We start from the raw sequence: 27703 nt of genomic DNA, 5'->3' as shown, positions 1-27703 counted from the left end.
CATGATTTAGGAAAATCATAAGAAAAGCACCACTTTAATCGCAATAAAAAAAAACGTAATATATAAATATATACATTTCACTGTAGAACTTAAGTATGTTTTCATTTGCTTGCTGAAATATAAATACCTTGTTTGCAGAGCACATTTAACCTTCATTTCTCTTAGTGTATCACGACAGTCCAAATATAGTCGATTCATTCAGATGTTAAGTGCAAAACGTCTACACATAATATATCCATATAACAATTCCCATCCATAATTAGGGTATGGGAATTGTTTTATTTACGCAGCGTTTTCCAAACCGCACTCGCACAATACGCTTACTGTCACGCTGATGTTATACGTTAGGTCCCAAACGGCTTCCATCTCACGAAACCACCCAGTAGCCGTTGACGGCTCTTTAGATGAAGGATCGAGTCCAGTATTAAAATTTTCTTTCTCCCTTTTCATTTATTTTTGGAAAAAAAAGAAAAGGAGTGCAAGTAAGCCGAACACCTTCATTATCTACGTGGTGCCACTGGTTATTATTTGCTGCGATCTAGTGCACAGCCCGTATGTGTTTGACTATGCGGGAGGGTAACGGTGCTTAGCTAGCTGGGTCGCTTGCTAGAAAGCTAACGTTACGCGATAGCATTGCTAACCTCATTCTGCGATACAACCTCGAGACAAGTCGGGACAAGACCAGGTCAGTGGTCGGAAAATGTAGCATGCTTCATGCGAACGCTGATTAGTTACAGTAATCTAAGAAGAAATCACCATTCGCCTTTGACACAAAGTTTGCTTAATGTTTCCGGAGAGGACTTTTTTGTGGAAGGACCGTCGTATGCTCGTGGAATGGCACAATGTCTTGGTTGTTGTTGCTAGCTAGCTAATGTAAGGGGGTTCACTGGACCGATAGCACAGCTTGACTAAGTGGTTCGGTTGTGTAGCAGGTTTAATGGGTTTCATAAAGAATTGTAGTTCGATGGCTTCTAGCCCTGGCTCGTTGATGTAATAACGTTTAGTTGCTACAGCGACCCACGGTGCGTAGCTAACGCAAATGTTAGCGGATAAACCTTAGAGCCGGTTGTTCGCCTGGAATACACTGACGCTTCCGTTGCTTGAGCTAATTTGCGATACACCGACGTTAGTTGAAACTGGGCATTTTCATGAACAATAAACCTGTATGGGACTATTTAGCAAATATATGTTTCTCTTCATGATGGCAAATATACCTACTTTTAGCCCAGTTCTACTACACAACCAGATATGTCAACGTTGAAATGCACCGGGCCCGTCACCGCCATTTTGTTTTGTTCTCCCAACTAAAAAAAATATATAATCTGCTCTTCTCTGTGCCTCCTACCAACAAGCAAGAACGCAACCACAAAGGCGTTCATTCGCGATGTAGGTGTGATGTTCAAAACGAGACACCTCACAGACTTGAGAGCGAGAGGGGCTAATGTTACCGCAAGTTGTTGAGAATGCATTATAAAACACCAACGCAGTCCCCCTCCCAACGTGAACACAGAGGCCTTGTGTTAGCTATCCAACGTTAGCGCTGGAATTCACACAGTTGCGTCCGTAAATTCGGCAGTTGATTGTTTATAGTCGTTACAGTTGCTACTGTCGAAGCTGCCAGCTGCCCAAATTACGCTCGTGTTTATCGTTAGCTTTAGTGTTTCGAGAGCCCTTTGTGATATAACATTTGTGTTGTTGCCGTTACGGTTTGGTGCTGGCACTCGTTAATCCCCATAGAACTAGTTGACCAGCCATCCCCACGACCTAATTTTCTAATCTCATAGGGCTGTTGAGGCACAATGCCTTTCTGCAGCTGGGTGGTCAGTCGCTTCGTAAATGTATTTTTTCTCAATGACTGAGAAAGATTGTAGACACCTTGCGTTCTGTCATTATTAGGATGATCAGTGCGCAGTCACATGCAGATTGCTTTACATTCCAGTCTTTTAGCATACATTACAATCCGGATGGATTGAGTTCGCTGTTTGGGCCACTGTTCATCACATTGCTGTTGTGAGCTATCTAATAAAGTAGACTTGTTATTCAGATCTGAAATAGGGCCGTGGGCCATATGGGCGGGCTCGCATCATTTCACTACTTCATTCAAAGGAAGTTAATGTAATTACTGATGTTATTTTCTGCCTATTAATCTGATTAGAATGATCTGTTCACAGCAATTGTTTCTAATGGTAGTAGTGTGGATTGGGGGCAGCTTTTTAACTTGCTGAATTCAGCCAAAATTCTCCGAATTGGACAGATGTGACCTCTCTGTGTTTTATTGATGTGCAGGAAAATTAGTACAAATAGGAGGCCTGGCAGTTGCCATGGAGCCAAGGAAAGTCATAGAAGAATATCAGTTTTAATGTGTTGCCATAGAGACCATAGCTCTTTTATTTCCTCTTCTTTTTGCACAGCGTTTTCTGCATTAGCACTACTAGGTTTGTTTGCATTAACCTTTTATTTTCGTTGGCATACTGCTGAACGTCTCTGAGCTGAGATTTGTTTGGAAAGGGAAGCTCAAGTACTACTTCTAGTATACAACTGGTGCAGAATTAGAATTAAGTAATTAAAAAAAAATGCACAGCTATGTGTAACAACCACTGTAATCCTTAACCACGCTTTTATTTTGTATCAGTGAGATGTTCCCTGTACGGACCCTACAGCAGCCGAATCTGAAGGGTCACATCACTTATGTTCAGGCTATTTCGATTAGTGTGGTTGTTTCTGTTTTGGAATCAGGAATCAAGAAACATTTATTAGCCAAAATATGTCAAACATACAAGGAATTTGTCTTGGCGGTTAGTGCGCGACAGTAGACAGACAACAGTGCACAAGTAATAAAATAAAGTGGAATGAAATGCTAATGCAATGGGTTAGTAGAATAAGGCTAAGGCTATGGGTTAGTATAGAACAAGGGAATAAAGTTAAAAAAAAAAAAATATTAAAAAGAAAAATATTAAGCATAAAGAGCACTAACGAACAAGTAACAGACAAGTTGTTTTTGAATGCCGGCTTGTATAATCAGTACCTTGACTGTCACTTTCTCTCTGTCCCAGTCTCAGGCCTCACCATACTCAATGAGCGGACAGCGCAATGTCAGAGCGCTCTGGGCAAACTGCAAAGGGGAAGGAAGGCAAAACCAAGTATGCGTCTCTCAACCTGTTTGATACATACAAAGGAAAGAGCCTTGAAACACAAAAGCCTGTTGGTGAGTATCTCGGTTCTCTCGTGTCCAGGCTGTCGTTGATATACATCATACATCCACACCACTGGATTGGCCATCCCTTCTTTCTGCCAGGGTCATTTTTTTTCAACGTTGCTTGGCTCTCAGGCTCTGTTTTCATTCTTTCACTTTTGTTTTTGTTTTATTGCTAGATGTGTGACTTAAACAGATTTGCTATGCAGAGTTGGATTTACCCTCGGGGTTTATGATTAAATGTGCCCGGCTGTGCTGTGTTTACTCCTGACAGCAAGTAGCGCAACTTTGATGTTCTTGCCATCTCCCTAATAGCTAATGGCCCTGTTCCTCGTACGTAGCTAACTGAGTTAGCTGGATCATTTTCCAGATAAGATAGGTCAGGCTTTTCAGTTGAAGCAAATGTTTGGCAAAATCACCATAGCAACATATCCAAAAACTTGAATCTGCTCCAGCGCAGGCTAATTTAAGTCAGCTGGATATTATTGCCAACCCCGAAAAAAGGGGCAGCCCTCTTCCTCATTGATGAAGGAGCAATATTAGTTAGATTAATGTTTTATAGGGAGAGTTCTTCGAGATCACCAAGATCCATTATCAAATCACGATGCCTTCCTATAAGAGTGCCATCAATGCTGCCTAAGGGATCATTGTTGACGCCGCAGCTGAGCATTGACTGTCTCACACACTGAGCATTTTTGTAGCTTGTTGGCGGTGCGGAGAACATCGGGAAAGCCGCCGCATGCCATGCTCTTCGTAAAGTTTATTTGCCGCTTAAGGAATTGATGTATGTTCAATGTTTCACCTCTTTAGTTGATTGAAATTGTGATCATGAATAATACATACATACTAATCCGCCCATACAGATTCACACACACATATTCAAACTCCTAGTTCTACATGGTCATCTATACACATGTGTATGTACACTTATCTGATACAAAAGCGCATAGAATACCTATATCATCAGAAGTATTCATTTATATAAATTTGATACGCTTTGATAATCTCCTTGTTTTAATCTACTTATTCTAAAAGAGTTGAGATAATTATTTTTGCTAGCAAGATCTCATTCGATGCTGCGTTCCATTAAGCCTACTGCCAGCAGGCCCATTTAAAGAAATGTCAACTTTGGGGCGGTGGGCCATTTTAAAATAATCTTATTTGTTATCCCAACACGTACGCATTTCACTTGCGATATTTTGCTGTGCATCTTGTCTAGCCTCATAACATCAATTGAATAATCATGGCAACACCAACTCCACTGATTTTGCCATGATCAATTTTTTATAGCCCAAAATTGCAAATTTGTCCCAGAAGGCTTTACGCTCTGTACACATGCTACATCCCCCGAAACTCTCACGTCGGTACAGGAAAGAATCCCCAAAAAAGGAAAAACCCTTCAATGCAGAGAAAAAACAGGGGAGCAACCTTGGGGAGACCGGCAGAGGAGGGATCCCTCTCCTGGGATGGACAGACTGCAATGGATGAACAGAATGGTTCGAATTTACGAGATTGTTTGTTCCTCAAATCAGCCTGAGGAACCAAGATAGCCTGGTATCAATATCGGGTTAATTTGAGCTGGCTAATAGGACATTAGATTGACTTAGTTGAACCACTTACAAGGAATGGGCCGTGGTGCTGATTTACAATATAGGAAATAGTGCATTGCAGCTCTTGGCTGCCTGCCAACCTGGTTCTACTAAAGCTGTAAATATAATTTAGGGATCAAGGATATCTGCTACACTTAAGCCTAGTTTATGCTTCTGCGTTTTCAGAGTGACTCAAGGAAACCCAGACGCAAGAGCCCCTTGCGTGTCCCTTGTGTGCCTTTTCACACCTCCTTGCGTGCATCGACCCATTTTTCTGGGCTTGTGTCGTAAGCCTCCCGCGGCCCGCAAGGCTGTGATTGGTCTGCTAACTACATCCTTTACGGAGTCTCACATTTCCGTTTTCATAGCACAATACTGCCATTATTAAAACAAAGAATGTTTACGAGAGAACGGATCAGATTGAAGAACTTTTGTCGGAAGAAATGCGTAAATATGACCGCTTATACAAGCCGTCATTGGCGGACTATAAGGACGCGCGGATGGCCTCTGATTCATGAAGGGAGATCTCTGCAAACGCCGGTTTGCCGGTCGAGGGGAACAAAGTTGTGCAAGAAAATACGGGACAAATGTGTCCGCGATGAAAAGCAGCAGTGGCGATGCACGGGGCAATAAAGTCTATGATAAATAAATAAACAAACCAGCGACTTCCACACACAAAGACGTGACTAGGTTGTCTTCGACAAAAAAAACGTTACTCCACCTGTTCTGGCGGTCAATTTCTCTGCAACACACGCAAGACTTTAGAACCATGAATTGAAACGAGTGCGTCGACACGACGGTGCGTAAACACGCAGACGCAGAAGCATGCGCCAGCCTTTAGTTGTAGTCCGTCATACCTGACTAAGAGAAAAATGTTGTTGTATAGAAGTGAATGGAGCAGTGTCTGGAAGGTGACTGGCTCTTTGGCCTTGACGTGTCATTGGAGCCACTGAGTCTGACCTGACAGAGGCTTCCTTGTAGAGGCTGTTTGACCCTCTGTGCTGAGTCCCCAGTTGATGTTTTATTCAGAAGCTCCCCACCAGATCTGAGCAGCTGTCCTCGTTTCCAAACCATAGACTTCCTCCTCCTGTGTAGTAAAGCCCTGCACTGCTGCAGTTTCTCAGAGCCTCAAGGAAACAAATGAGGGATTGATATTTGGCACAGCTTCACTTTTCACAATCTGAAGGCATTTCCATGCCTCTGTGAGCATCAATTTCCTAATACTTCTCCATAAACTCTGATAAGAAGTGGGTTAGATGAAGTTTTTAATAACATCTACAGCATTTTTATAACTCATTTGAATCACCAGGCTGGAACTACCTAGCCCTTAGCCTTATAGGTTGTTCAGCATCATATATGTGTATCAAGAAAATGCGTCCATCATCCGGAACCTCCTTAAACCCAGACTATTTAATTGGTGTCCGGTTTCTGTGGTCCATATGTGCTAATGACCTCCTGTCTCTTCCATATCAGTTCCCCCCCGCCATGGCCTGCAGTCTCTTGGTAAAGTTGCCTCCGCACGGCGTATGCCACCCCCTGCCAACCTGCCCAGTCTGAAGGCAGAGAACAAAGGCAACGATCCCAACGTAACGCTTGTTCCCAAAGACGGCACAGGATGGGCAAGCAAACAGGACCAAGCAGACCCAAAGAGGTAGATAACCCAACTTTAGTAATCTGTTACCTGTTAAATTTACCTCAATTGGTAGAAGTAATTTGTGTTACGGTTTTAGTTTTTTGTTGAGGCTAATTTTTCCTTTTCTCCTGTGTTTCCTTTTTCTTTCTCTAAGTACCGATGCATTGTCAGCACCGCAGCCGGAATCGCAGCAGCCTGTGGCTTCACCGACACCTGCACCGACCCGCCCGAGAACCCCACCAGCTTCAGAGGTAAAGACAATCGCAAAGTGACTTGACTGTTAATAATGGAGATAATTGATCGCCGCCCTAGCTGATGTGTGTATTGTGTGTATCAGGTTCTGGTTGCAGCTTCAACCCAGGCCGTAGGGGCAAGGTCCTGGGCACAGGCCAGTGTTACACATGGAACACAAGGGGATGGTGAGTCTTACTATTTGTATTTGTCTCATGAGAAATATACGGCAAGCTTTTAATTACACAGTGCGCTCTAATCACACTGTCTTCCCTCTCTACAGGTGGAAAGGGATTAAACCTACAGTCGCCATTCTCTCGCGAGGAATTTCCCACACTGCAGGCGGCTGGCGACCAGGACAAAGCTGGCAGAGAACAGGGCACTGCAGATCAGTGGTATGGGCCCGGACCAAGCCTCCGCCCCCAAAGTAAGTGATTCCCACTTAATCTCCAATAATTGATACACTAGTCATATAGGTTGCAAAAGGGAAAACTTATTTCTATATATTATATTCAGTATTCATCATGAAATCATTTGCAATTTGTATTCTGTTGTCCATTTGCCAAGTCCTATATCTAAATTACACTTCATAAATATGGTATTTTGGTATGCACTTGCCAACACCAAATTCAACGTAAAAAAAAAAAATCCAACTTAATTAATTGAAAAGTAATATGAAATGTAAATCCATAACTTTTTGGTACTCCAGATATGGTGGATATTTGATAGGATGTGCCATCTTTCTGAAGTAATGATTTTGCATATCTGAGCTGATTCTATTTAAAAAGCCTTTAAAGCATACTGACCGCTCTGTCCTCCCCGGTGTTCACTCTCCTCAGACGTTACAAGTTGGCGAGACGGTGGGAGCCGCGCCATGGCGCCCACCCTGCCTGGGGAGGGGGCAGTGGAGGGGGGCACTGCTGGGGCTCTGGTGATGGATGGGGGTGCTGGGGTCCCCCCTCCAAATTCTCAGTCCCTTGGGCCACCTAGGAACCCTCCCGCAGGCAGCCCTTCCTTGCCACAGCCACCTGGTGGCCCTGGGTTTCCCCAATATCGAGGGATCATTCCTCCCTTCGTAAGTTTTTCACCTGTTTTCTGGTTTAAATTCAGGCAATGTTTTAGTATCAACTTTTACATTTTTTTTAATTTACTTCTATTCTACCATGTATCTGCTGTGCATTTGCAGGGCTCATATATATATTTAGTCTGCAAATAGTGTGCAGTTCTTTTCTTGACATTCTTTATTTGAAAACGCTGCTCAAAAAATTAAAGGAACGATCCTCTATCAGGGAAGTAGCAGCGGGGGTTGTTCATCAATTTCAGCTGCTTTGGTATTGATGGAAATAACGTAAGTACACTAGAGGGCCAACAATGAGACAACCCCCAAAACAGGACTAGTTTTGGATGTAGATTCAAGTTGGTCCCGCTTGATCTGGTTGATTGGTTTTAGCTAGACTAGGGCTGTCAACTACTTTTTAAAATAATAAATACACCGTTGTTAACAACGGTCAGGAACATGGAGCAGGCCGAACCATCAGGCTTGGTGCCATGCGCTAGGGTTTGAGAAAATGCGTTCAATGGGAAAAAAACCAAAATGTTCCCACACCAGAGCTGGAGATTGCACTTGTTTATCCTAACTGGCTGTAGATGTTACGAAAAAGAACACTTCATAACACAGTGGGTTCACGCCTTCTCTTCACCTGTCGGTGTCCGCTCTGTGCATGTGTGGGCGTGTGGAGAGACGCTGCCTGAGCCCGCCTCCGATTGCGACAAAGACAAGAGGAGATAGGGAGAGCAACCGACTTATATGTTGGTGACACTCCTTTTTAAGTAAAAATAATATATTGCAGCACCAGAAATGATAGCCAAAGAACTCTATTCTGCCTGCAGTCATATATAATTGGACGCTGGCATTGCGAACACCTGCATGTTTCATGTTCCCTCCTAATTACATGGATCAATTATGTCTTGTCCTTTTTGTTTTTTACTTTTTAATCATAGATGTATCCTCCATACCTGCCCTTCCCGGCCCCCTATGGCCCTCAGGGGCCTTTCAGGTACCCGGCACCCGGGGAAGGGCCTCCTCCAAGGTAGGTTTCTGTCCAATTGTAAGGCTAGTGTTGTGCCACATGATTTTAGTTTAATCACTTTGTTAATTCCATTTTTTATTGCCGCTTTTGTACCTTTTGACTTTTAACTGAGCTCCTCTCCTCAGGTTCCGGCAGGGTGGTCCTGACAGCAGGTCTCAGGGCGGCCCACGTGATGTAGGTGGAGAAGTTGTGAAGCGGCCACCTATCCTAAAGCAGGATGACCTGAAGGAGTTAGATGAGCTTGACCATGATGGAGATGAGGGCTGGGCAGGTAAATCAACAAGCTGGTTTATACATGTATGCAAATAGCATGTCAATTTGAAATCATCAACAGAATTATTTTACCATATTTAATTTTATATATATATATATATGACATTTTTTTATCTATCAGATTGCAGATGGACAAAATATTCTATTTGTATTGACAAGTGGAACCGTTTTAGTGACCAGCCAGATTGATGCTTTTTAACGTTTCATATGATTCTCAGGCATATCAAAGTAATGGGTAATAAATGCACTGCATGGATGTTTTGTATATACACAGTTCTAATATTGTTTTTTTATTAAAAGGGGCTCATGAGGAGATTGATTACTCCGCCAAGTTGAAGTTCAGTGATGATGAAGGTGATGAAGAGGGAGAAGAGGAAAGCACCGAGAGCAATAATGACTTGCGGTATGTAGCATCATATTTAGTGTGATATCACTTCAGTTTATGACAATATGGTTTCTTTTATGAAATTAATGCAATTTCATCTGTGTCACTTTATCTTTTCAAATGTTTATTGTTAAAAATAAATGTTATTTCTTTGCGAGCATGCAAGCTACTGTAATCACTTTATTTTGTCCTCAGTGAGCAGCAGAGGTCCCAGGATGCAACCTCTCGCTCTCGAGCCTCGGACAGCGGCGGAGACACCCGCCGCACCCCTCCCTGTAATGCTGACAATGGCCCCCAACCCTCCAGCAAGCCAGGACGCGCCGAGGAGGGAGGCAGCGGCTGGGGGGGCCAGGGACCACCAACCAACTACCAGGTAGTGTGCTTGACATTAGCAACAGGGTGTTGTCTAAGACACGCCATGTTCAAGCTGTGAAGACATGTAATAGACGCGTGTGCGTGCGCGCGTGCATTTTCGTGTTAGTTACGTTAGTTATTTTACTGTGGTGGAGCACAGCTAACTGTCTGTATATGGGGGCGCAGGCCTGGATTGGGAGCGGTCCTCCCCGTACCAGGGCCGCTCCTTGGACAGTTGCCTCACTCCTTTTGCCGACAGGTAGCCATTTGGATAGCGCCTCATAGACCAATTATTTAGATCATTATGCCATCCACCGCCACAGGTCAAATAAAATAAGTTGTTATTTATTTATTTTTCATTTTTGAGGTTTGATTTTGGTTTTATTTTTTTTTCATGAACATTGCAGCGACGTCATCTAGAGTGTTGAAAGCTGAATGATGACTCACTCATTGTTTTCTTCCCTTTCAGGACCGAACCCAAAATCAGGGTACCTCTCAAGGCCCGGCAAAACCTGTCCCCGGTCAGCTTCAGCCAGCACCAGGGGGCCCGTCTCCTCCTGCCCAACCAGGTCTTCTGGTTCCTGCACCCCAGGAGAATGATGAAGACGAGACTTGGCGTCAGCGCAGGAAGCAGTCCTCCACTGAGATCTCCGCTGCTGTGGAGCGAGCTCGTCGCCGCCGCGAGGAGGAAGAGCGCAGGATGGAGGAAGAGAGGCGCGCAGCCTGCGCAGAGAAACTCAAGAGGCTGGATGAGAAGCAGCAACAGCAGCAGGGCAGCAACGTAGGAGGTGGTGGCAGCAGCTGTAAAAGCCCAAGCCTGGACGGAAACTCTGCAGCTGCCCCGGCAGGCAGCCCTAGTCCATCAATTTCAGCCTCTGCCTCCTCCCCCAACATCAGCCAGCCCCCATCCCCTTGTGTGGACCCTGAAGAATCTCCACTGTTGGTTGTCCAGCCAGGGTCGAGTCCTGGAGTTGGGGACCGTCAGCGAGCCAGCAGCAACAGCAGCTATGACTCCAGTGCAGGTGAGTTTCTTAGATCTAAGTCGTTTGGATCACTAACATGTGATTGGGTGACACTGTCAACTGTGTTCACTATAGCACTTCAAATAAAGCTGCTGTGTCTTGATAATGAGCTGCGAACTATACAACTGTCTCTTGGTTCAGAATCCCAACAGTGTCCCCAGCCTCCTGTGTCACAGCCACAACAGCCTACACTGGATGTACCTTTAGCAGGAGAAAATAAGGAAGAGACCATGGGCACTCCGCACATCCGTGCAGGAAGTGGAGGTGAAAGAGGAGTCGACCCAGTCAAGATTGAGAACATTGGAGGGGGAGCAGGACGTCAAGCCAGTGGTCCTCCCGTCCAGGGCTACTCTAAGTACCAGAAGTCTCTTCCACCTCGATTTCAGAGGCAGCAACAGGTTAGGATCTGTACTTGTCTGTACAGGTTTTGCTTGAATGTTTGCATTCTGGTTTAGTCTGAAATAATCTTTCTCGATGAGCTGTATGTTTTATACAGATACAAAATTAACCACTACAGCTATGTATATCGCCACCATTGCTGGCATTTCATTAGAAATTTCAATTTCTGCTCTTAAACATCCTGGCTATGTTTTCTGTTTCACAATTATTCCCATTCAGGAGCAGCTCCTTAAGCAGCAGCAGCAGTGGCAACACCAACAACAACAACAGCAGCAGCACCAACAACAACAACAACAGCAGCAGCAGCAGCAGCAGCACAGCCAGGCCTCACAAAGCCAGCTGTCCCCCCAGCCTACCCAGGGTCCTTCATCAGGCTCAACACCCCAGCCGGGGCCTGGACCAAAGCAGGGTGGACCCATGTACCAACCCAGCAATATGGTGCGACCCCCACCACTGCCAATGAATTTTGACCCTCGCTGGATGATGATGCCATATATGGACCCTCGCATGATGCAAGGTCGCCCTCCGCCTATGGACTACTATTCAGCAGGCATGCACCCATCTGGTGAGTGGGTGTGACATCATGACTTTGATTTTTTTTCATATAATTAGAGCAGATCTTCACCGTTCAAATCATTTGATTATTTAATACGGCCATACTGCGGTTCAAATGCAGTAGCAGGCAGGCTTAGTGATGACTGTATAGTGACTCTAGTCAACAAAATGTCCTGTTTAGTTTTGTGCGGATATTGCCTTTTTTAAAAGTCATTCTTCTACCATTACAGGGCTTATTGGGCGTGAGCGGTCTGATTCGGGGGGATCTGGTTCAGATGCCTTTGACAGGCAGCAACAGCACCCAGGTCACCCTCACCGTGGGACACCCCCTATGGATCCTAAGATGGCCTGGGGTCAGGAGGTATTCCCTGGCGGAGGGGAAGGCCGCGGGTTAACATCACCCCATAGGCAGAAGCAGGCTTTGGAGGATGACGATGTGGCCAAAGGGCCCAGGTAAGGATTTACAAGTCTGTCTGCTGCAGATTACTCGACTCTTATGAAATTTGGAAAACTTTTAACACTGTTCACTACATATTTATTTCAGGACTGTTTAATTGGATCGCTTTAGATTGTGTAGCTCTACATAATGCTGTGTCCAACATCTTTTATACTAAGTTTATGGATTCATTTAGTGTTCTTTCAATGTTCTATATCCTAGGAGTGACACTCCGACACACCGCACGCGTGAGGGTGGATTGGGACCCATCCAGCAGCCCAATTCCACCCCAGGAACATCCAATCAAACTCCACCTCCGGTTGGAACTCAAGTTGGTGGTCAGGGTGGCGGCCACCCTCATCACTATATGAGTGGCCGAGGCAACTTTAGCAACTTCCCTGACCAGAGTGCAAGGATGCATCCCCACCACCAGCAGCAGCAGCAGCAGCAGAGGGGGGAGAGGGGAAATCAGCCGCATAGCTACCCCCACCAAGATGAAGGGCCTCCCCGAGGGTCTCAGCAGGGGCAGATATGGGGAGCCCCACACCCTCACTATGATCGCAACGGTCGTGCCGATCACCCCCCTGTTGAGAGCAACTCTCATGTCCACCACCATCACGGCCACCACCCTCAGCAGCCTCACTACTCTCTCCACCCCCACAAACCGGAGAACAGCCGAGACCGAGCGGTTGAGGCTCCTGCTAAGAAGACCGACTCTTCTGCCCCCATCCACCAGCCTTCACTCTCCTCCTCCTGCTCTTCCTCCTCCTCCTCTTCTGCTAGGGAAGATGGCAATGTCAAAGGTGCCCTGCATCATCACCCATCCCAGAGAGAGAGTGAAGCTGCTGTCGGGCACACTCATGGTGAAAGAGGCAACGGTGGCGGTGCTAACAGTAGCAGCCTTGTGAAACAGGAGAAGACTGGCCCGTCAGTCACCTCTAGCCCACCTCCCTCTCAACATGGCAGTCATACTCAGCCTCAGCAGCAGCACCCTCATCTTAAATCAAACCAAAGAGGGGGGCGGGAGCACAAGACCGAGACCCAGTGGGGCCCACGTCCTGGCAGCAGCAATACAGGTGGGGGGTCCTCTCACGGTAGAAGGGCCAATGCAGGAGGTGGGAACAACTCTCGTGGAGGCGAGGACTCCTCAAACACTCCATCCGACCACAAACCCTCCCACCAAACAGGAGGCAGCAATCCAAACAGGAGGGCCGGTCCCATTAAGAAGCCAGTCCTTAAGGAGATTAAGCGAGACGGAGGGGAAGCGGATGGCGGGGAAAAAACTAGCTTTGGGAAAGAGAAAGATGGTGGCCAACATGCCTCCATAAAGCAGGAATCCTCCTCCTCCCAGAACACATCAGCTCCATCTAAGGATGAACCAGCCCAGACAGCCAAAACCAGGAATGCAGGAAAAGAACGATCCTCAGGAGGAGGCGGGGCCGGGAGAGGGCCTAAAGATGTAGACACCACTTTTTCAGGTTCCTCCTCCAGAAGGGACAGGGACCGCTCCTTTGAGAGAGGAGGGGGCCCCTCCCACCAACATGGAGTTCCTGCCAAAGGCAGCCGAGCTAGTCGCGGACGAGGGGAGTTCTATGGGCGTGGCCGTGGTTACCGTGGCGCCTTTACGGCTCCTGCCGGCCCCGTTGGTGCCAGTCGAGGCAGAATGGCTGGAAGGAGCGGCAGAGACTACCGGCCATCTGTTGGCGGTAGCCATCACCACGAGTCCAAGGGTGAGGGGGCCAGTGGCAGGCATGGTCCGGATCGGTCCCAGCATAACCCAGCCAGGGCCAGGAACCGAAGTGAAACGCGCAGTGAGGGTTCAGAGTATGAGGAAATCCCTAAGAGAAGGAGAGAAAGAGGTTCGGAGACTGGCAGTGAGAGTGGTGCAAGTGACCGTGGTCCCTCAGACAAGGAAGACCCACTGAAAACCAACACCAAGAATGGCCCTGAGAATGCCAACACCACTGGCAGCAGCAACATGTCATCCGCACCTTCTAGAGGTTCCCAGGCCCGTGTCTTCACTCCCAGGGGTGTACCCTCTAGGAGGGGAAGGGGTGGGGGTGGAGGCGGAGGAGGGGGAACAACAGGACCTGGGGGAGGAGGAAACCTCTATAGAAGCGGTGGTAATATAGGAGGACATCCTGGAGGGCACCGGGTGGGACCCAACTCTTCCTCTCACGGTGGGTCCTCAAAGTCCTCGGCCTCAGCTCGAAAGCAGCAAGGCGCACCACAGACCTCTGGGGCCAAGGACTTTGGCAGGGGAGGAAATGGAGCCGAGAAGAAAGAGAAGATTGCTGATGCAAGTCAAACTCAAAGCCAGGGGTCCAATCCCCCTCAGCCGCTCTTGCCCGCCGCAGCTCCCGCCTCCTCAGCCTCCACTGAAAATGGAGTTGTAACTCAGCACGCTTTAACCAATCCGACCCAAAACTCCAGAGGGCCAAATGCGCTCCCTCTTCCCACTAACCGTGAGTTCCCCCCCAGCGGGTTTGAGCGACCACCTAGACGTCGGCGTCACGGGCGATCCCAGCATCAGCAGGATAAGCCCCCCCGCTTCCGGAGGCTGAAGGAGCGCGAGAATGCCGCGCGAATCAACGGAGGAGTGGGGGTCATCGGAGGAGGACGGCCCTCCTCTCCTGCTCTGAATTCGGTTCAGGACAGTAACGGAGCCCCCGTCTCTGCTCCTGTGACGAGCAATGCCCAAAATGCTAACCACAACAACGCATTAATAGCCAACAATAACAGCGGCGGCGGGCATGTTAACAATGCAAATAGCCACCACCATCACCACTACAACCAGGGCAACGCTGCACAGACCCACCACCAGAGCCACGGAGCAAAGTCCCCCGACTTCACCAACCAGAACTCTGACCAGGCCAACGAGGAGTGGGAGACCGCTTCTGAGAGCAGCGACTTCACTGAGTTCAGAGACAGGGAGGGAGGTGGGGGGAAGTCCTATCCTTCTCACCATCCCCACCACCTGGGAAGGGGCGGTGGAGGAGGTGGAGGTGCCGTTGACCGCGACATGGCAGGAAAGGAGCCCTTGGCTAATAAAAGAAGCTTCTCTAGCCAGCGTCCTGGCATGGAACGACAGAACCGGAGGGTCAACCCTGGAGGAGGTGGAGGTGGAGGAAGAGGCCCACGGGGGCCGCCCGGTGGCGGCTCTGGCGGGCCTGGTAGTGGTGGTGGCGGCAACCGCGGGGATCGGCGTGGCAACTGGCCCTCCCCAAAGAACCGGAAGTGATGAAATATTTCAAAACTTTTCAGATGAATCCCACCCACATTAAAACCACCCTCTCACGTCTAATCCCTTTTGATAACTTCATGGTTTATGTTGGCATCCCTCAGCCTATTAGTGCGTTGTACAGTCAATGGAGATGGTATTGAAATTCACCTCAGACCCCCCCCCCCATACGCCCCCGGTCACGTCTTTCAATCTACTATCTACCGTCCGTTATTGTGCATTTTTCTGTTTGTTCCCTCTTGCTCTCTGTTAAGTTCCCCTCCCTCCCTCAATAATTTCACCCCAGTTGGATTCGACGAGCATGCGGTTCTGCAAATGGTGCACGTTGTTTTGTCAGAGGACATTCACACAAAGCCACACACACACACCTGCATATACAAGCACAAATATGACATCTTTACAAACACACAGAACACATTCAGTCATGTGTTTGCAGAATGATAACATTTGAATTGGCGGAAATGTTTGGATTGGACAAATTTTTATATTTATGTACCTGTGTATATTTCTACCACACTTTGGCCTTGGGTGGTATTAGGTAGTGCAGTTCTGCATTACTTCCCTCACAAAGGGAAAGAGTGCAGCTTCATATTTTAACAAGAACAATGTACCATAACATGTTTTGTTTTCTGTCTTTTTCTTCTGGCCTTGTGTCGAGTTGAGTTTCAGCCTCTAGGAAATGTTAGGGGTGTTTGTTTTTTCTTTCTAAAAAGCAGGTCATTAAAATACCTTTTTTTTTTTAAATCAAAATTCCCAAATTCCTCCTTTTACTGACCTTTTGGTCTCCCACAAAGTATTTCTCTTGATTGCTACGTGTGACAGGACTGACGTACTACTTATCAGTGCTCCACATGGGTGACCTGCTCAGACATTTAATTAGAAATTGCTTGGTCCTTTTTTGTTTTTTAGAAAATAAAGGCTTTTTCTGCCTCATTGTAGCATCTTCCTTACCTGCAGAGGTTCTGCATAACTCAAAAGTTTTATTCTCTCATGTGAGCTTTGTTTACCCAATGAAGACTGTATTGCTAGCTTAATGGCTTCATTTTAACATCCATTATTTCCTCAGTGTTCCATTTTTATAGGAACGCTGGAGGGGCTCTCTCTCGGAGGATGAAATACCTATCAATCTTGTAAGAGGGGGGGAAAAAATGTTGAATAAACATGTAGGATATAATAGAATAAAGAAACGTTTTCATAAAAATTGTCTATGCTTTCAATAGCTATTTGAATATGTTCTAATAAGCACTCCTTGTAGTATATCAAAAACCCACGGTTGCTGTTTCAAATGTTGTTTTTTGTTGTGTTTTTTTTTTTTTTTTTTTGTGTGTGTGTGCAAGTTACTTGTGACGCAACCGGACAGGTACTCTGTCTGGGCCCAGAGTACAGAGCCAGCCCGAGTATTGTACCGTTTATACTGCACCCCTCTGTGCTCTCGTCTCCTCACACCAAGAAAGAACTATACTACAGAGAGATCCTTTTTCTGAGGCAGTATTTAATTTTTTTTCCAACATGCGTGTTCTCCTAATTGCCGTTTCCATACATGTTGGCAACCAGAAGCCCAAACTAATTGAATTCAGGTCAATGCTGACGAGCTGTCACGCGAGTCTGCTAACAGAAAACACGGTTTCCGAGGGTTCACTTGCAGGAAATAACGCCAACCTGGAGTGTTGAGAAAATATTTGGATAAAACTTGTTTGTATCGTACATAGAAGACGTAAAATGGCACACAGAGACATCGACAAGCGATTTTTACACCTGCATCAATTCTTACACTGCTGTAAGTTGGGGTTTGTGTTTGTATTCTGAAAACAGTTTGAAATCGTCTCTGGGATGTTGTGAGTAGGGCATTTGATTTTGTGTATGTGTGCGTGTGTGTGGCATGTGTGCGTTTTTCTGCTGTTTGTGTAATAACTCGGGGAAAGGGGGGGTGGACCAGAGGGGTTATCATGAATGGCAAGCACTTTCTGCCTTGCTTGCCCACACTTGATTTAGCAAATATCATTCAGACAATTCTGTTTCTTAAATACATCCGCGTGTGTACATCCAGCTGTGTGTTTGTGATCATCATCCAAGTGAATAACAAGCAGCAGACGACCTCACCCGTTACAGTTCTTTTATCGTGTGTCATTTAACCATACGTTCTTCTGCAGGCAAGTGAAGCTGGACATGTTTTAATTTTCTCACTTCTCAGCGTGAACACGCACCCACGGGTGCTGCTTGCCTTGCCTGCATACATTGATCCACTTAACGCTGGCTCAAAGAGTCCTTCATCCCTTAACTCTTAATGTTGATGTGCACATTATTTTATGTACCCGAGCTAAACGAAAAACAAGTGTGTTCCAGGAAAAAAATATTCAAAGATTGTACTGTTTCCAGCATTACTAAGGTACCTGGAGTGGTTTCGACTTTTTCTTTTTGACCCATTTGTGGTTTTATTAATGGAACCATAATATACACACGTGTATGTATATTGGTATGTATCTAAGTTTTGTCTACCCCAACTTACATTCCCACAAACAAATGTTGCCATGTTTAGTTCAAGGGAGCAATGTACAAGCAGAGAAGTGTCTTATTATAATAAAATTATACAGAGAAGGCAAAGTTAAATAAACTACTTTTGATTTAATGGAAAATATAATGACATGTCTCATTCTTGGAATATGATGAAAGAACTCTGAGTGTTGTTTTGACGTTGCAGGAAAATTGGTATCACTAATGATTCTATGTGTGTCTACCAGTGAGACCGCCCCATAGGAATGCAGCTGTTAAGCAAACACACTAATAAACTAAAATAAACAGCTGTAGTCTGCCAATTTCCCATTTAAGAATAAGTGTTCAGCAGTAGCAGCAAATATAATCCCTTATTATACCCTCTTAACTACCACGGTACCTTCTTCATGAAGTCATCGCAACGTATACAAGAAACTAATGGTTTTATATTTGTATCTTAACAATTGTATTTATTTTGTTTGCAATTCAACAAAAAAAGTTAAATTGCCATAATTGTAATAGAATCACTCCTTAATGCCCTCGAAATGGGACTCTGAGGACCCTGCGGCATCCATATGTTGGTTTATCATGCCGTCCACGTGCCAGGAAGGGTTGCGTTTTTTGGGTGGTCATTGGTACCCCAATTCTTGTGAACATGATATCTCAGAAAAGCATGGAGGGAATTTCTTCAGATTGTGCTAAAAATGTTGACTTTGAGTCAACATTGAATCAACGTGTTTCGTAAGGAGACCTTCCTTACAAAACACAATTCTGGCCATAACGCCATCACTTGTGGAAAGCTGAGGCATTAAATTGCGAGAAGGAAATTGAGAGGTAGATAAATGTTATTATGCCTAAAGACTTCAGGGTTTACATTAGATTTGTGAGTCGATTAACATAGGGCGTTATTTTCTATGGAGCTATATACTGTATTTCTCCTACAGGATTACCTTGAAGAAACAACAGCATTTGACTGTTTACTGGGATTATTTTGTTTAGTCTTTAAATTATATTTGCATGACATGCTACCGACAGTAACTGGAATAAGTGTCTAGTTAGTAATGCATGCGGTACGTTGACTACAAAAAGGTTTGTCACCCAACGACAAAATCAACGTAAACTATCCATAAAAAAGGCACAAAACATTTACAAGTTGCCATTTCATCGGTTTTACAATAGTGAAACTATAAGTATAATAAGTATTTTGCAAAAAGGAAAGGGTGAAGGCAGGAGGAGCAGGTGCTGGCCGTGTGAGCACACCTCGTGTAGTACTGGATGTGAACAGTAGGAGGCAGCAGTGCATCGTTGGCGCGGAACAGCGCCTCCGAGTCCCGGGAGGAAGAGGAAGGACGCAACCTACAGGGTGAACTGGGAGGTGGTGTCCATCTTATTTACACCGGTGTGATTGCTACATTTTTGATCTGTAGGATTTTTGAAGGACTATAAAAGTTGAAATCCGGGTAGGTTTGTTGAATCGCCCACGTAACTGCATCCAGACGTTTAGACGCAGAGGCACAGCGCGCTGCAGTAAACGGGTTTTCTAATGGGGCCTGTTTTCTTTTAGCGATGCGCCATATTGAATTTCATGTTGGCTATTAGCCGCTAGCGGGGTTTAGCTTGGCGAGCTAACGTTGATTACATCAACCGGGTTTTCTCGCGTATAGCCAAACCATAACGTTACATTCAACACCAGACGTACACGGTTCGATATACGTATTTGAAAGCCAGACTAAATCAAAATATATTTTAAAGACTACTTTTTAAAAACATTTTTTGAGAAATTATTGCTAGGTAGGTAGCCTAGCCTCTGCCGGGTTTGGCTAGTAGCTATTGCTTCATACAGCCAACCTTAGCGTTAAGCTACTACTGTGAGTTTATGAAAATATTTATAAAGACTCCGGTGAGTTGTGGGTATGATTTTAACACTGACTGTTTTACTCATAGCTATTAACGTCATGCTACAGAGAGTGGGAATGCCGTGTTGATTAGTTAGCCTAACGCTAATTGATTTATTTTTGGATCATGTCTTATTTTGGCCTCTCCTTTTCATAGGTCTTCAGAGATGAGCAGTTCAGAAGAAGTGTCATGGATCTCCTGGTTCTGTGGACTGAGGGGGAATGAGTTCTTCTGTGAAGTGAGTTTCCTTGTCTGATTCGTCTTCGTATGTTAACTAGTGCCTTTCCCGCAGTGACATTGTCTGAATTAAGTGCACATGTTATCGGTAACATAACCAAAGAGTCGTTTGTTTCTTCTTACCGTCATTTTCACTACACGCTCGGGGCACAGCCAGATGAATCCCTCATCTAGAATGTCATCACGTTAGCTGAAATACGAGTACATCAATAAACTATTTGTCACTTCATTAAAGTATCGTCAATGTGAACGACACAACAAATTGCCTTGGTTGTTGCAGATTTGATCAGAGCTTATCTTATGTCAGGCATCTGCGGTATGTTTGCTCTCTGATTGAGAAGTGTTGCTGCTACTTCCTTTGCAGTTAATATTAAATTGCACTTGATCATTTTGTTCTGCTTGAATCCACTTATTGTAGTTCTCTTTGGCTAAATGAAAGTGTGTATTGTTATTAAAGTAGGTTCACTGTTTTTCAGGTTTAGCCTAAAACTAAATACTCCCAATAGCTACGTTTACTTCAAAAGAGTTAGTGGTATTTCTAATATTTCCCATCGTAATGTAACTCTAGTTTGATGACGGCCACTAATTACGCCTTGAATGTACTTTTTTGCATTGACTTTATAAAGCATGGATTGATCCTGTTGGATGTCATGCTAAATAATTTCAGATGATCGGTTTTGTCATTTTATTTCCTCAATTGAAGGTGGATGAAGACTACATCCAGGACAAGTTTAATCTCACTGGCCTCAATGAGCAGGTTCCACACTACCGCCAGGCCCTCGACATGATCCTGGACCTCGAGCCAGGTGCGTATCTTATCATATTATACCTTCAAGGTTCCTTCTAGGTTGTTTGAGACGTAGGATAATTGTCTACACAGGAGAGACAATTGGACCAAGCAGCAGAAGTGCATTTCAACCGCTTTAAAAACTGAAGGCTGAAATGGAACTCTGATCCAGAGCTTAATGAGTAGTTTCGTCTATGTGATAAAAGAAATGTGTTGAGTGATCCTTCATTTAATGTGATGCTCCTCTTTGAGATTGTTCATGCTGAGCACTGTGCCACATGTCATCCATCAAACAAAGTGACTGTGGACATTTGATCTCAGCAGTCCTTTGTTTTAAGGCTGTTGACCCTGCGGAGGTGCTGTGGCAGCGGTTTCTCTCCAGATTACACATTTCTGAAACCCTATTGATGACATGACACAAGTATTGCGTGTCACAAGAGCATTCCTTCTGTTTGCATTCCCTGTGCTTTTTGAAAATGTGTTTCATCTCTGTAATATGTCAAAAAATAAAAGTGGACACTGACCATATTCTCCGTTGCCTTTTGTCTTCAGATGAGGAGCTGGAGGACAATCCCAACCAGAGTGACCTGATCGAGCAGGCAGCTGAGATGCTGTATGGCCTCATCCACGCCCGCTACATCCTCACCAATCGAGGCATCGCACAGATGGTAGGCGCCAGATGCGTCTGCAAAAAAAGGAGATGTAGAGCTGATATGATTAGTAGAATGTTGTGTCATCAAAGAGGAGGTGGACAAACTTGACTGTTTGCATCCTAAACACAAAAATGTCACAACACAATGTGTGGTCGCACACTTCTGTGGTTGCAGGACATATGTTCCCAGTACGGTATTTACTTATTGTGATCTTTACTGTAATAACTGAATAAGCACTCATTGTAAAGCAACGTCAATTGATAAATGACTGTTTACCACCTGTAAATATTTGTTTAGTATAATAATGGGTTGTTCGCCTTTGCAGTTGGAGAAGTATCAACAGGGAGATTTTGGCTACTGCCCCCGAGTCTATTGTGAGAATCAGCCAATGCTTCCTATCGGTAAGTAAAAGGGTCAATTCTTTAACATGAACCACCATGTTTTTCTAGACAGTCTAAAGCAACGTACCTTACCTGGATGGTAATTATGAAAATGTGGTGCTAAACAATTTTTCACCACATAAAGTTAGTCTTACTTTGCGATCAAATAGTGTTCAGGGATGTAGCCACGTTTTTTTTTTTCATGGGTTTTGTCGATTTACGGAGCCAATAGGAAGTAGATGCGCTCTAACAGCAGCGTTCCAGTGGGGTCTCCGTCTGAGACGCTGCAGATTCATTTCCTCTTTTTCCCTCCGTCGCCCCACAGGTCTGTCAGACATCCCCGGAGAGGCCATGGTAAAGCTGTACTGTCCTAAATGTATGGACGTCTACACGCCCAAATCCTCAAGGCACCACCACACAGATGGAGCCTATTTTGGCACCGGCTTCCCCCACATGCTCTTCATGGTTCACCCTGAGTACAGGCCCAAGAGGCCCGCCAATCAGTTTGTCCCAAGGTTCGTACCGCGGAGATGTGTTGCTGATGATTGTGGTCATTTTAATCAGGATGATGCAGCTTTCTCTAGTTGGATTCTGAATCCTCATTGTTTTATCTATAAAATGTCATTTTTTAAATTACTCCTCAAATGACATAACACATTGGTTGTTTTGTCAGACCATCCCTCTATAACCTAAAGATTATCAGAGTTTGGTCAACTGAGAAAAGACACTTGTCACAATTTAGAAGCAGGAATTTAGGAATAAAGAAATGATTGTTATCAAAATATAACTGCTGTAGAGAATTTGATGCCACACGTAGGTTTAACATTTACCGCAGATTGCTGATGACTCTTTTAAGGTGTGCACCCAATTCTATTTGCTCACATGCTTTTCTTGCATCACATTTCATTCTGGTAAGACCCACGTTAACAGAAACCGTCACATGTTTGGGTGTAGTGATGGGAAACAACCACAGCTTAAGACTACATTGCTGAAGAAATGCTCACTGGTTCATTACTGTCTTCTTCCTCCAGGCTGTACGGGTTCAAGATCCACCCCATGGCCTACCAGCTGCAGCTGCAAGCCGCCTCCAGCTTCAAGAGCCCTGTCAAGGCCATCCGCTAGAGCGGCCCGCACCGGGAGGAAGACGAGGAGGAAGATCAGTCGAGAAAGAGGACGAAGACGGGAAAGAATTATCACCAGATGGGGAGGGGTCACCTGCATTCTACACAGCTTTTCAGGTGCCCCCTCCCCACCCGGAAGACTGTATTATTTTGGTTTAGATTGGGGCAAATGAAAAAACAAATCAAGAGTGTGAGCGAGAGAGAGAAACGCACAGCCATGATATATAAATCGCAAGCCAACACACACGTGCACCCGTACATTTATCAACACGTAGATCCACACACGTGGGATTCCACACACGTACCTTACCAAACTCATCAGTGCCAAAAACAGGAGGACAAGGTGAGCGGAAGCTGAACAATCCTGGCCTCCACGCTGCTGCTGTTCACTCTGCTGTCCGAACCGGTGGGTGACGCTACGAGGAGCTTCGCCCCGTAGAGAAGCTTTTATGTTCAGGTCTGAGTGAATCAAAGCGTTTGTTTATTCTGTATTTGGCACAGTTTGGTAAAGGGTGGTGGCAAACCCTCCATCATTTGAAGCCTCCTGTCCCCACTAGCAAAGAACCCCCCCGCCCCTTCAAACACCCCCCCTCCCCTGCACCTCCCTAGATGCATGTACAGACTGGCACCCGCAGAGACAGTTTGGACTGTGTGTTTTCCTGCATCACTCGGCAGGTATTGCGGCGCTGTTGAACGAAGCGTTCTGTTAAATTTGCCTTAAGATTAAAAAAAAAAATAGATTTTTTGTATTTTAAGGGGCACAAGCCGCAGTACTTTTTTTTTTTTTTTTTTCCCTATCCGAGGCAGCAAGGTAGAAACAGCTGAAGCAAACACAAACTCTCAACGTTCAATTGTAATCAGCCCGCTTCATTTCTCCAGCTGCCTGTGCGTGTGTCAAACATCTGTGCGTATCGGTACCGAAGTGAAAAATAAACTGTCCTCCATTTTTCTGAGACGTTCCCCGTAGCTTCATCTTGAAATCGTTTTGACATTTTGGGAAAGCTTTCCGGTGGGTGATGATGTGAAGCCGCCACCAGCGGATGGTTAGTTTCACTTGAGCGGAAATGGTTTCCAGTTCTTTCCAAGCATCCCACAATCCTCCTGCCAACACACCTCAAACCCACTAATCAACCAATTGGATCTTGTTGGTGTTTTTGCCAAACTGAATCCTTTTTGAATCCTCGGCATACTAGATGGTAAAGCGGTGTTCCTGTCTAGAACCGTCTTCACACCGTCTGCAGGCAAACAAGCTGGTCATTATTGAGCTTCGGAGGTGTTTGTAGGCAGATTTTATTCCCGTCGGACCGAGCCACAATGGCCGCTTCCCCGTTTGCAGTGTTTTTAGTTCAGCCGATCTGCAGCTGGTTGCAGCTTCTTATCAAGCGCACAGATACAAGGAAATGTGTCCCGAAATGTCAAAGCATCCGTGTACAAATTCAGGAGGCAACCCGGTGAAAGAGGAATTTCGACAATCTGAATCCTTCAGCTCACTCCACCACTGCACTGACCCCCCCCTGGTGTCTCCCCACAGCAGTCTTGTTATTTATGTTCCGCTTTAGAGACCGACCGACCAGCCGCTTACTCCTTTGTTTCTGAAGCAGTGGGACAGACGCTCAGCTGTCCCGTCCTCCTTCCCCTCTTTTACGTTTGTGTGACTGGAATAGATAGTTTTTGGATTTCATGATACAAGAGAAACGGTATTTATGTGTCCAGATTTTAACTGATGTTTGTGTTGTCTTTCTGCTACTGTGGAAGGGTGAGCAGGATTCAGACTTCTCAATAAACTTCTATTTTCTTTTCATAATCTTTTCGTACTTCGATTTTCTTTACCGCTGCAGCTGCACCGCCCTGCCCCACGGTGTCAGTAGAGAACTCGGTGTTACGGCCTCGCTCTGTTTTTCTACCTTTTACATTTACTCAGGCACTGCTAGTGAGTTTTATATCAACTTTAATATCAAAGGATAATGCAACGCGGCAGCACTTTAACACTCAACTGCTCATGCGTTGTTTTTGAGCTTCTGGGGGATTTGCTGTGGCAACGCAGGGATTGTGGGTGTGGTGACTGAGTAACAGCACCGACTGCAACACAACAACAACAACAAACGCACTCAAAGACAAACCATGTAACTGAATTGAGAAGTTCATGATCTCACAGTAAAGCTTTTGTCGTTTTATCTTTAAATCAGCTTTTTGGTGTCTCTTTAGTCATGTTCCTGGGTACCACATACACACATGCCCAGTCTGTGCCAGAGTAACACACAGCTGTTGTTGAGAGAAAGGTACTGCTTTAGTATTTGTAAAGTGAAGTGTACCGCTGTCAGGTGACTTCCTGGTTATCTGTTTATCTTTATCGTTGAGTTTATTAAAGGCTCGGCAGCATTGGAGTGTAAGTAATGTGTGTGTGAGGAGAAGAAATTGGGTTTGAGTCATTTGAGTAAAGCAAAGAAACAGGCCGCTTTGTAGAGCGAAAAAAAAAGGGATCTGAACGTTGAGACAAAGCCTGCGGCAGCCAGAAGGAGGAAGGTTTGTAACACAACCTGCGCTTGGTGTCCGCCAATGGCGCTGACGTGTGCGCCGAGTCGCACACAAACGTGTTGAAATTTAGGAAGTTCCGGAGAAGTTTAACACCCTGTGACTCTCGGGCCGCTTCTCTGACATTTTGTCTTTCTTTTCAGACCTCTTTGTTTTTTGTAAACCACCGAAAAGTTGGATAAGAGTTTAAATTAGAATAAATTGATTTTCCATCTTTAAAACACCCGTCTTCAATTGTATTCAACCCTGCGTCTAGGTGTGCGTTTCTGAGGGTGCCGTCTAAGAACCACCGCAGGCCGCCTGAGGAGGGACGCCCGCCCCGCCGCATTAACCTTGAGAACACTATTTGCGTTTGACTCAATGTTTTTCCCCTTATGCAAGGCAGCTCTCCTTGGTCCGCGGGACCGACTTCTCCATGCGGCCGTGCCCCCGTCAGTTTTTCCACAGGGAGAAGAGGAGGAGGCTCCTTCGTGACTCAGGGTAACCTCAAGCCGCAGCTCGGGACCTGCCCTCTTCTTCCTCCTCCTCCTCCTCCTCAGTCGCTGTCGTCCAACTCATTTTAACTGCGGCCCCGTTTCTTTTCCTGCATGCCGAGCGTCTCTCGGGTGAAAGGTGTCTTTGTGTGGAGCTGCAAACAACCCCCCCCCCCCCCCCCCCCCCCCCCCCCCACACACACACACACACACACACAATGTGGCAGGAAATCAGACTCTTATCACGTCTGCTGTTCTCAACTCCACCTGTGCTTTGCCAACACCCAGAGGCCACATTGCGGACGTTTCCCTCTGCAGACGCTGTTGTGAGGATGCCTCTTCACGACGCACACTACTGTTGAGGTGGTGTGCCAGCCGGGGAGACCGCACGGCAAAAAGAACACCCCTCAAAACGTGTTGTCGAGGGAAAATATGCGTTTTTCGGCGGCTTTAGTCTCCACGTGTGATGCTTCAGTCCCTGTTGGTGTTGTGAAAGGAATGTTGCAAATTCAGGTCATTAAAGCTCAAACTTGACGAGGCACGTCGAAGCTGATAGCACTCAGTTTGGTAACTTTGCCTCTGATCGAGCCTTTAGGAAGAGCACCTCTTGGAAGTCTTCATGTTTCGTAACAGATTGCAGATTTTTTTGACCAACGTCAAACTCAAAAAGACAAACAAACAGCAACTCGGAGTCAAGCGCTCACGGCCTTGACTCCGAGTCAGCTTCCTACATGTGGATACGGCGTTTTTTTTCCCCCCCATTTGACTTTGCGAGTCGGCTCCAGCTCTGTGGGGTTGTAGACTCCTGTCTTGGGGCTTGATGTGTGGACTCTGACTCAGACACTCCAGAGGGTTCGCTTTGTTGATTCTTGGGCGGTTCCTCACAACTTCGCCCAAGTGGCATGTTTCTGGCACACGGCATCATATTTTCCTGCAGGATGTTCCTGTTTTTTTTTGACACTCTCACTAAATTCTTTTGACTGGGAAACAGATTTAATGATTTTTATGCAGGTAAATTTTGAAACGTCACACACACACACACACACACACACACACACAGCAAAGTATTTCAAAACAATGACTGTGAAGAACTGTTCTCAAACCAAAGCAAACGCCTTTTTACAAGTCCCATAATCATTACACTACAACAAATATTCCCACTAACCCAAAACGTTACTACGTCCTTCAACTAAGTATCCTCTTGTCATTCATTCCCTAAACGCTTTTGTTGCCTCCCTCTAAGGGCGTTTGCAAACACTGGGAGACAAACAGAGATGGACAGAAGAGCCCCGGGAAGCAACTCAGGGCAGGAACAGACTTGCTCCTGCAAAAATATTCACCTAATCCAAAGTCGGCGCAAGAAAATACATTTCTAGTCACCGTCTCAGTTACCAGGAGGCCTCTCTTCTTCGTTTATGTCCGGATTAAACCAGTTTTCAACTTGGACATCACTGGACAAGACCGTATAATGTTTTAGTAACAAAGAGCCGTTTCTATAGCTTGTGCACACTGCAAACATGTCTGTTTACCCCTTTCTGACCCGTTAGACTCAAAACCAGGGATGAAATAGTATATGTACATGTATAAGTATTTCCCCATCAAAATTGCAATAAATATGTTGTGTGTCCATGTTTTATTGAGGTTGGAGACATTGCGGCGTCTGCAGCGTTGTTGATGTTCCACCTTTTATTTTTTTTGACAAGCTGTGTTGCTCCTTTGTTCCTTTACTCTTG

General features: G+C 45.6%; 2 protein-coding genes across 6 annotated transcripts; both read left to right on the top strand.

The window, feature by feature from the left end:
* Nucleotides 1-296: 296 nt before the first annotated feature.
* On the top strand, nt 297-18034 carry prrc2a (proline-rich coiled-coil 2A). Of its 4 annotated transcripts, none has more exons than XM_040188255.2 (16): nt 297-482; nt 3054-3205; nt 6256-6433; nt 6570-6666; nt 6753-6834; nt 6930-7073; nt 7486-7721; nt 8648-8736; nt 8862-9007; nt 9310-9412; nt 9590-9767; nt 10218-10770; nt 10912-11168; nt 11389-11734; nt 11955-12177; nt 12383-18034. In XM_040188255.2, the coding sequence occupies exons 2-16, from the start codon at nt 3091-3093 to the stop codon at nt 15399-15401; spliced, it is 5766 nt and encodes a 1921-aa protein (XP_040044189.2). In that variant the 5' UTR covers nt 297-482; nt 3054-3090; the 3' UTR covers nt 15402-18034. The 4 variants fall into 4 exon arrangements, with proteins under 4 accessions (XP_040044189.2, XP_077937325.1, XP_077937326.1 ...); XM_078081199.1 differs by having other exon boundaries at nt 303-685; XM_078081200.1 differs by having other exon boundaries at nt 325-873.
* Nucleotides 18035-19147: 1113 nt separating this feature from the next.
* csnk2b (casein kinase 2, beta polypeptide) lies at nt 19148-24769 on the top strand. 2 transcript variants are annotated; one of them, XM_040188766.2, is made up of 7 exons: nt 19148-19351; nt 19944-20025; nt 20728-20830; nt 21364-21479; nt 21790-21865; nt 22170-22359; nt 22876-24769. In XM_040188766.2, exons 2-7 carry the CDS (start codon nt 19954-19956, stop codon nt 22964-22966), a joined length of 648 nt encoding a protein of 215 aa, XP_040044700.1. In that variant the 5' UTR covers nt 19148-19351; nt 19944-19953; the 3' UTR covers nt 22967-24769. The 2 variants fall into 2 exon arrangements, with proteins under 2 accessions (XP_040044700.1, XP_077937334.1); XM_078081208.1 differs by lacking the exon at nt 19148-19351 and having other exon boundaries at nt 19943-20025.
* The last annotated feature ends 2934 nt before the right edge of the window (nt 24770-27703 follow it).

Source organism: Gasterosteus aculeatus, chromosome 10 (assembly GCF_964276395.1).
Source record: "Gasterosteus aculeatus chromosome 10, fGasAcu3.hap1.1, whole genome shotgun sequence".
Classification (NCBI taxonomy): domain Eukaryota; kingdom Metazoa; phylum Chordata; class Actinopteri; order Perciformes; family Gasterosteidae; genus Gasterosteus; species Gasterosteus aculeatus.
This window is presented reverse-complemented; position numbering and strand designations above follow the sequence as displayed.